At 39.0% G+C, this 10,245-nt stretch overlaps 1 protein-coding gene across 1 annotated transcript; it reads right to left on the bottom strand.

The window, feature by feature from the left end:
* Positions 1–8,805: 8,805 nt before the first annotated feature.
* On the bottom strand, positions 8,806–9,975 carry LOC115741941. The gene has a single exon (XM_030675984.2). The coding sequence runs from the start codon at positions 9,798–9,800 to the stop codon at positions 9,132–9,134; it is 669 nt and encodes a 222-aa protein (XP_030531844.1). The 5' UTR covers positions 9,801–9,975; the 3' UTR covers positions 8,806–9,131.
* Positions 9,976–10,245: the final 270 nt, after the last annotated feature.

The raw sequence follows: 10,245 nt of genomic DNA on the forward strand, positions 1-10,245 counted from the left end.
ACCTCATCGTCAATCGTCGCTACCCATTGTGGTACTCGTGGCGATAGTATATCCACAATCATCACTAAAAAATCCGTGTTCTCAATCCAGCTCTTAGTGTTAAAATCTAGCGTTCGTCCAATCGTCAACACAAGTTTAAGCTTCCACAGACTCCGGACTAATCTTGAACGGCGAGAGTCTAAAACTAATCCTCTAATGCTAAATGTTTGTTCAAATGCAACTGTTGATGAAGTGATTGCTAATATTTGGCGAGCGATAAGGGCGAGAACTGGGTAATCGATTGAGTGACTCTTCCACCACTCTAGGATTTGAAAATCTGTACTATGTTCAACATCACAAAACTTAAATTGAGTGGTTAAATATTTGTCTAACTCGGAAATACTACATGTTGCCCCTTTTTCTTGTCTACTCTTAAGCATATTGTACCATCTACTAAATGAACTACCAGTTTCTCTTCGTGAGGCAATAGATTGTAAAGATCCATAATCACTTAAATCATATCTATTACAAAATTCTCCATATAATACTACTATAGATTCTTTAACATCTCATTGTATATTTGAAATATCTATTGAATCTTCCAAATATAAACAATCATAATAATACACATTCAGATAATCTAGTAAATCATCTAATTTAATACGTTGATAAAAAATAATATCAACTGAATAGATAAGAGGAATTTTGAAATAATAATGCAATCATTTTTCTCGCATTACTAAAATAGTCCGATCTAATTCAGTATCTTTTTCATATTCACTAAAAACACCACCAATATTAACACACTCTATTAAAAATAAATGCATAGTAGGATAATAAATACCAGATAAAGTATTAGTATTATCATTAAAAATTTTCAAAAAATCTAAAAAAATTTTGCAAACGTCCCAATGTTACAGGAGTAAAGTAATTTCGGGAATATTTTGTGAAATAAACATACATAATAAATCTTTGTAATCAAAAGTTTGAAGAAGCAACTCATAGGTAGAATTCTAACGAGTCGGAATATATTTTGGAAACATTTTTTCCATTTTTGCATGTTGTTTACAAAATTTTCCCCATGTTTTTATAAAATGGGCACGACTTCATAAAAATTTAATTGCACCTTTTATTGGGGGAGAGAAGTCTCAAGAGTTCGTAAACCATCTTGTACACATAAATTTAAAACATGGCAAGCATATCTAATATGAAAAAATTGTCCGCCAAAAGAGGATTTGCAAATATTTTCTAATTCGGGAATAGAAGTGGTATTTGCGGCGGTATTATCAAAACCAATTGAAAATACTTTATTTATCAAATTATATTCTTCTAAAACTTGCATAATTATTCTATAAATATTATGAGAAGAATGTTTTTATCAAAAACTCAAAATGCAATAAGTCTTTTTTGAATAGTCCAGTCGTCACCTATATAAGAATAAATTTACCAAGGATCACTCCAAATATCGCTACCTAAATGTACATGTCCATTGAATTCCGTAAAAAATTTTCCTAAAGATTTTTTTTTTTTTTTATAAAAATGCAAAAGTTCGCGTTTAAGAGTACTTTTTAAAATAGTTGGTGCTTGCGGAATCAACACAGTATTTATCAAATATTTCAAATTAAACTTTTCACTAGTAGTAAACGGAGCATAATCAAGGGCAACATATTCAACTAATGTTTGTTTATAAAGTACATCAGTGTAACGAAATAAAGGATGATTATTATAATTGGCGTACCCGAAAATTTGTTGTTGTCTAGCGTCAATCCTCGCTTACGTTGGATGTTCTTTCGTTAGATGCCGACAAAATGTTCCGTAGCCGTCTCCTTTCGTAAATTTGTATGTTTGCAAACAATATTTACAATTTAAATTATACTTACATTCGTTTTTATCACGTACCTTGTCGAAGTGCAGCCACAAGTTGGATGTACTCTCTCGGTTCTTCCGTTCCGGCTCATTCGCCGTCAACATTTTTTCGACACCGGTAGGAAAATAAAGACTTTCTTGTGTTGGGACGTGCTCGACGGTCGGAATAGGAACAACGTTGATATTATCGTTGTCGTCTTCCCAACATGCATACTCACGAGGATTATATCCAGGAATAGGATACTCGGAATCTCCCATCGCAATCTTTGTCTTTCCAGTATTTACGCTTCCACTTGCAATTTTTAAGAGAATTGATCGGAAATCCGATTGAAAGAATTGATGCGGGATTGAGAGAATTTAAGAGAATTATTGAAAGGATTTGTGAGAAAAATGAAAGGGGGTGATAGGTATTTATAGAGATGGGGAGAGTTATTTAACTAAAAAAAAAAATTTTTTTGGCACATGCAACGGCCCAAAGAGCCGTTGCTTTTGGGGTGGGGGGGGGGGAGGCGGCCACGGGCGGTGGGGAAAGAGCTGTCTTTCCCCACCGGGCCCAACCCCCCAACTTTTTAAAAAAAAAACTTAAACGGGTTGAAATTGGCCCGAAACCGCCGGTTCCGACAATTATGGAACAGCGGGCCCGGTCAACGGGCCGGTTCCGGGCTCCCGGTTCCATTTGGTCATGTCTATAACGGGGTACTATAAATTGGATTTGAGCCAGTTATATTAACTTAAGGATGCGTTTGTCTCATGAAAAATAAATAATTTTTAAAATATTTTTAAAAAATGATCGCTTGCATCATGGGCAAATTATTCCAAACGGAACAAACAAAGTTTAAGTGATTAATGGTTCGTCCGCGATTGCCCCTTTTAAGTGTTTAGTTGTCGTGCCAAAGATGATACTTGACCTATCAATCGGTCTTCATACAGTCCATTCCATCGCAAGACATCATCAATCGGTCCTAAGACAATTGTCAAGTTGTCGGCACTAAACTTGATGATTGGTCTAGCGGCCCACGGGCTCGCCCTACCCATGTGGGGTGCAAAGAATGCTTTGACCGGATTTGGGTAAAGGCAGTTTAGTTATAAAAGCTCTGCCCGCCTCGAAAAATTTGGACAACAAGTTTTCCGTCATGGGTAGGCTTGGACATCACATTAAGTTCGACTTAAAGATTCGCGCCGCCGGTTGCTTTTAGTCTCAAACCAAATTTCGGTTGCCATTGATCTCGGGTCCCTCCTATTCGGTCTAGGTCGGGTTGGATCGGTTCGGGGTCACCATCTATATAATTTGATGGCTATCAATCGATCAGCAAACGTCGCCACTTGGTCCTTGTATACTTTCATCTAAAGAACAAGTACTAACGTACAGAGGAGATTTCGAATTTTATTTGGTTCATCTCTTTCAAAAGTACACCAAGCTGAGAGGATAGATTTTGATGGATTGGTTTCACTTTTTCGAACTTTGAGGGGAATAAATTGATTAAAAAAAAAAAGTTCATCAAAGGACAACATTTTCAATCAAGCCGGAAGTATCAAAACCATGTTGTAATTTTTCATTAATCATTGGCGATTCAAGCGATTGATTTTATTTGATTGCTCAAACAAAAACTTATAAGAAGTATCACAAGTTGTAGACTATGACCTTTTCATTTTGTGCAGTGAATCAAGCTATTCTTGCATTAGTTTTTTAAGAGGGCCATCTTTCCCCACTTCACGAAATACTGTCGCACAGATCGCAAAACCCTTGACTCGGGAATGCAAAGGGGATGACATGACACAAGAGCGAGGTTGTCGTGCTCTTAATAAGGTGACAATGAAAAAACTAAATATCCGGTCTATGAGAACAAAGTTGAAAGCACTAATCTACTTCTATGTTAGAATGATCCAAATCCTTAACCGAATAATTACCAAATAAATAGTAAATCCTAAACCTTTAACATTTTGCAATGTAGTTCTTTTGGGTAATTTTGATTGGAAATTACTGATGTAAACGATGACCATTGATGTGAACAATTTTTTTAATCAAAATTTTTAATTTTTTATAAATACTTTATTTTTTCTTATTATTTTTTTTCCTTTTTTTTTTCCTACTAAGGCCCTATTTGGTTCAGCATTGCAAATGAGCATTGGGGCTCTAAAGTCCCTTGGCCAAATGCAAATAGTGTTTGGTTCATTTTTTGACTCACTTTGGGAAGATGCAATTGCATCTCAAATGCTCTCCAAAGTCCCTTAGCTCCAACTCCAGAGCATTGCAAATGAGCATTGGGGCTAAGGCACTTTGGCGAAATGCAACTAATTTTTTTATTATTTTAATTTTTTCACCTTTACTTGCCGCCACCGCGGCCACAGGTTGCCGCTCGCCGCCGCCGGTCACCTCGCCGGTTCTTGCCGCCGGTCGCCGCCGCCGGTCGCCGCCGCCGCCGGCTGCCCGCCGCCGATGTGCCACCGCCGGTCGTCGCCGTCGCCGCCGCCGCCTTTTTTTCAAAAAGAAAAAATATTTTACAAAGTTCATTTTTCACCAAACAACATTTTCGTCAAAGTTGTTTTTTAAATGTGTTTTTAAAATACACTTTAGCAAACACTGCTTGCATTTTGAAAAAGGCCTTTAGCCGAAAGGTATTTGCATTTTCTCAAAGTCTCTTGGCCAAATGCTGAACCAAACAGAGCCTAAGTCTAACGTGGGTCGTCGACCACCACAGGCAAGGGCCGGTGACCTTTGTTGTCCATTGGGAGCCTTAGAAGGATAAAAGAAATTAACAAATTAAAAAAAAAGTATAAGAAATGCAAAAATTTGGCCACATCGGTACCGATCGTGCCATATAGGATAGTGATGTCCACGTTCGGTGATTGGAGGCCAAAATTGGCCGGAATGATTATATTGACAAATTGTCAAAAGGTCTAGGACTAAATTGATTAAATTAAAAAGTTTAGGACTAAATTGGCATTTATACAATAGGTTTAAGACTACATTGGCATCTAAATCCAGTTCGCCTTTTTAGTAGCTTAGACATACAAAATTTTATAAAGAATCATGCAAATAGGGTTAAGAAACTAAGGGTCTGTTTGATCATATTGTTAAGCGCCGAAATTAAAAATTTATCACTTTATGAAATTAAACTTGTTCCCTAATCTTACTTAAGATGGATTTAAAGGACTCAATTAAGTGAAACAAAAAACTTAATGTGATAAGTAAGGGAAGAATTACTTAATTCATTGAACAGAAAAAATAATTGATCACGCTTAGAATCTTCCCAAATACATTGCTAAAACATACCAATAGTGATTGTTTTCTATGTTTGACAAAAAATAATAATAGTCATGTTAAATCATCAATTTCTAACTATTACCAAACCACTTTTAGATTCTATTTTCGGCATTTAATATATTTGACAGTTACAATTGATCACTTGAATTTTCAAAACTTATTTTCCAGTTTTACCAAACAGGACCTAAGTTAATTTGCAGCATTGAGTTACTTGCTCAACTTGAAAGTTCGAACACCAACTTACACTCTGTTCGCTATGAATTATTTGGACAAATATTTTCTTAAAGTGATCGCTTGTATGATTGTATCATTTGAAGTAATTAATCAAAGAAGAACATGTTCATTATAAATAACAATTCATATCTAGATATTTCTGTAGGCAATGAAAATAGTTTATGTTTATTCATTTTGTTAGCGATACAAGCGATTATTGTTAGCATAATATTTATGAATCATCCGGAAAATTACCTAAAAATCCTAAACCTATTGCAATGTCAACTCAATTCTAAACTTTTTTTTTCACAATTTTGGCCGAAAATTGCGGATGCATACGTCGATTGTGCCACATAGGACGACTGGTGTTGACATGGACAAATTTTACTAATATTTTAATAATTGTTTTGATTTTTTTTTTACTTTTTTATTTCCCTTTTATTTGTATTTTTTCTGGACTCGCCGGCCCTAAGCCAGGGACAAAATAGAAAAAGAAAAAAATTATAAGAAAATTTCAAAAATTGTTAAGATATTATTAAAAGTTGTCCATATTAACGCCGATCATGCCACGTACGACGGCCGGCATCCAGGTTAGCTATTTCTGGTCAAAATTGGCAAAACGTAAAAACATTTAGGATTGAATTGGCAAAAAAAAGTTTAGAACTAAATTAACACAATTGCATTAAGTTTAGAAGTTTTTGGTAATTTTATCTAAGCCATCCATTTTCCAAAGTCTAATAATAATTCAAGAGTTTGCAATTTTTGTCCACTTTGTATTTTTCAAATGTCAATAGTTTATACTTGTTTTTTATGACTCCCTTTCTTGAATGATCTCTCATGGATTGGCATACGTCTTATTTTCCCCAACAAAGAAAGAGGAAGTTCATAACGACATATTAGATAATCACCGTTTAGAACTCATCAACTGTGGCCCCACCAAAAGAGAAGTATTGTCATAATCATAAATGGTGATACATACCACCAAAATTGGCATCATTTGAAGAAGAATCAATCCTTCTCTTATAGGTATAGATAGGGACGTTTACATGTAATGATGCAACGATGACAATAACAACCCACCTAATAGAGGATATGAGTTACCAAACAAAGATGGGAGCTAAATAGGAAGGATTTGAAGAAACACTTTCCCATGTAATTTTCATTTGTCTTGACCTTCAGATCCATGAATTTTCATGATGCATATCCACTTCTCATAATTATAAGATTCCGATTTATGGTTTAACATTTCAATATTCACAAGTATCCCTTTTCCATGTTTTTTTCACTAGTCTAATACGTGCATAGTATATGAAGTCGAGGCACTTTATATATTTCTTAAACGACAGCGAAGCTGCGACCGCCTTATTTTTCTATAATGCAGAGGGGTTCTTTATGATCTCTCGAGCCACTGATATCCGAGGATCCTCGGGGATTTATAGAAGTGCCCGCCAATTCCGAGCAAGATTATCATTGCACAGCGTCCGGCGAGCTGCAATCCAGTTCTTTGTTACTGGCAAGATGATGCTCATCAAGCAGGAGTTTGCTCAAAGAACTCTCTTTTATACACGAGGGGAAACTCTGTAGGGAAGCAAGATACGGGGCAAGAGAGAGAGATTTGATAGCCTAGCAGATGGAGGTGCATAACCCTGCAATTTCCCGACCCTATCTGGCAATTGCAAAGTAGGAATCGGATTTGAAGTGCTATTCGGTTCAGACTACAGGTCAACAACTTCATTTTCATCCTTTCTGCAAACTAAGAGGAGCAAACTTCACGGCAACTCCAGAGCCAACAAAGATAACCATTTGTCCTAGGTTCAGTCAAACTAAAAGATCCGGGGTTTCTGTCGTTTTAAGATCTCCTGGCGGGGAGTTCCTAAGGACTTAGACAGTCATCTGATAGAACTCTAGAATGGTTGGAAAAAACAGCAACGAAATGACTGCAGGTCCGTACATCAAGCGATGCCCTTTGCCTGCTAGTCAAGGCGTTCATTGTTCCCAAATTGGAAGAGGGTCACCTGCACAATGATCAAAATTCAAACATATGCAGTTTCAATAATGCCCTTAAAAAGCTAAAGCATTCTGCTCTTGAACCAATGTCAACACAAGTCCCCTGCTTTAACCAATGACAAATGAGAAATCAGTCAATAAGATTGATTCTAGAAAAAGAAAGCAAAGAGAGACAGTCTCTCTTGCAACAAATGCAATGAATTAGTGCTTCCCTATGTACCACGAAAACTTAACAAAGCAACAAAGATAGAAAGCTCCACTAGTGGGTTGGAGAATTAATGTATGGAAAAGACATATACTGTTCTCTACCTCAGCTTCGCTAGACTGCCACTTTGGCTCCAAGCGTCAAGCTAAATGTTTTGCAGCTTATTGAAGCAACTGCTTCAGAAATCAGCTTATTGAAGCAACTGCTTCAGAAATCACACCAAAAGAATCCATGAATAAGCTCACAATCAACAAAGGGATTTTGCCAGAGGCAATTTGGTGATGCAGAAATGTGATAAACTCCTGAATGCAAAGGCATGCTTTGTAAATCTTTCAGGCTTAGTGCACAATGAAGTCATCTATTCTGATGAATACAGACCACCAGCTGCTATTCTTTTGCACAGGTATCATGTCCTTCAGTAACTCAATAACAGAGTCATAGTGAGTCTAGACAGCACTCGAAAGGGATATGGCCACCGCTAAGTGCAGGTCAGTTTTAAACCCATCTCTCGCACAGGAAATTGGGTAGAGAAAAAATGTGAAAAGAAGAATAAAATATAGGAGATAAAATCTCCGATTCAATCATAAGAGATATAACATCAACTTGTAGTTCTGGAGTCAGCAAACTCACCTCCCTCTGGATTATGCAATACAACCTCAGACGATCGCACTAGCAGTCAAGGGCTTCAAACATCAAATCAAAAACAGCAACTTGGAGAATGTTTCTTTTTAATATTTTTCTTTTCTCTCTTCTTTTGACTGACTTGGAAGTGGACTGCGTTGCGATAAACCCAAGAGGATTCCAGAGACAATGACATACATAAGATAAATGTAAGCCAAACATTGCAAAGGCTACAAAAATGAATTGCAACATTAGCTACAAACATTTCAAAGAGTCTTCCCTGCATTTCTTTGGCATAGATTGGTAACTGAAGATTCAGTCGGTTCAGACAAGCTCCCTTCATGAATGTTTAACTATGCACAGAAACAAATCTAACTTCAGAACGGAATCAGTCATCTACTTGTCTAAAGCTTAACAACAGTCTCCATGAGCATCTAAAAGGAAAAAAATTACAGGAACACAACAAAAATGATCTTCAGAAGATTAGATTGCGCCAAGGAACTATCCATTTTAGCAGCATCAACATTGATAACTCGGATGCGAGGTTAAGCATCACAAACGCAACATAATCAGAAAGCAAGCACCGTACACACTCTAAACTCGAAGAACCTTTCTTACATTCCTCGCATGGAATATTCTATCCAATTGTCTGGAGAAACATTGTACATTGAGCCTCAAGTATTAACAGAGACCTACCAAATTATACCGCGGACAACTTGTACTGAGACTGAATGATGCTAAACACTGTCATCAGAAAAAACCACGCAGAACTGGCTAAAATCAAGCTTTTTCACCGCCAAAAGTTACAGAGTCAACATAGATATTGGCCATACGCCATTAAATTACCCCTTTTCACTAACCCTTTACACGATTGTTTTTATCAACAAAATCATACTCATCATAAACCAAGTCCTATACGCCCAAGGCAACAAAAAGTATCATCTCCACATACGATAGGATTCAATTTCAGTGGCGTCAATCGAGGAACCCAGTTTGGCGCCAAATGGCATTCCTCACCTGCCGCAAATCCCTCCCCTTCAAAGTCCTCCCAGCACCTTCAAGCACAGAGAAAGTCGTCCTCGGCGACATGCCCGATCCCCTAGCCACGATCTCGTGAGGCGGAAGCATCTCGTCGTCCTCAAAATCGTTGTCCACCTCGAAGAACCTGTTCTTCCCCTGCTTCGACATCGCCGACAAGGGGACGGGGACGTTCATCGGGGCTGACGACTGCTGGAACTTCCTGCACGGCATCGACTGCGAGTACTCCCTCTCCTGGGCCGCCGGGTGCCGCCTCGGCACCGACGGCGGGATCGGCTTCGACGGGGACGACGAAATGGAGGGGATCACGACGTTCGGCGGCCCCGCTCCCCCGGGCAGCGCGGCGAGGATGCCGTTGCCCTGGAGCTGCCGGGAGAACAGATGGCGGTTGTTGCTGCCGCCGGCCCAGAGGGCCGCGTCGGAGGAGAAGAGCGCCGATCGATGGCGGGTCCTCGGCTCTGGGAAGTCGCCGGAGAAGCAGACCTCGGCCTCGTTGAGCTCGCCGCCTCCGGGGAAGGCGGAATCGGGAGTCGGCGAGAATGGGAAGACGCCGAGCAAGCGATCGCCGGACGGAGATCGGCGGTGGCCGAAGCCGGTGGATTCCATTTCCGTCACGAGATCGGCATTAAGGACCAGGTGGTTGCTGTTGTTATATCGCGCGAGAGAGAGGGAGAGAGAGGAAGAAGAAGAGGCTGTGCGTGCGCGCGTGCTGGCGCGTGTTCGTGTTGATTCACGGTGGGTGGGCTAATGTGGCGACGAGTCGCAGATAGCATCGCAGAGAGGGGAGAGAAGGAGATCATTGAAATTATAAAATGGTGCAGGTGGGGCCCGCTCGTCGCTATCCGCTCTGACGTGGCCGATGCCTTCGGCTTTTCGCCTTTTTCCTTTCTTTCTTTCTTTCTTTAAATTGCACTTTTATCTGTTTTTCGAAAGCAAATGGAGAAGTTTAATTTTGATCCTTGTACTATGCAAAATTACGATTTTGTACCATACTTGTTCATGGCGCACCACATTTAAGTCCTCCCTTGTCGTCTGAATTTCCATTAAAGTT

The sequence above is a fragment of the Rhodamnia argentea genome, chromosome 7 (assembly GCF_020921035.1).
Source record: "Rhodamnia argentea isolate NSW1041297 chromosome 7, ASM2092103v1, whole genome shotgun sequence".
Lineage (NCBI taxonomy): Eukaryota > Viridiplantae > Streptophyta > Magnoliopsida > Myrtales > Myrtaceae > Rhodamnia > Rhodamnia argentea.

Excerpts from the sequence above, each read along its gene's own strand:
- LOC115741941 (XM_030675984.2), bottom strand. The coding sequence starts at position 9,800 with ATGGAATCCACCGGCTTCGGCCACCGCCGATCTCCGTCCGGCGATCGC.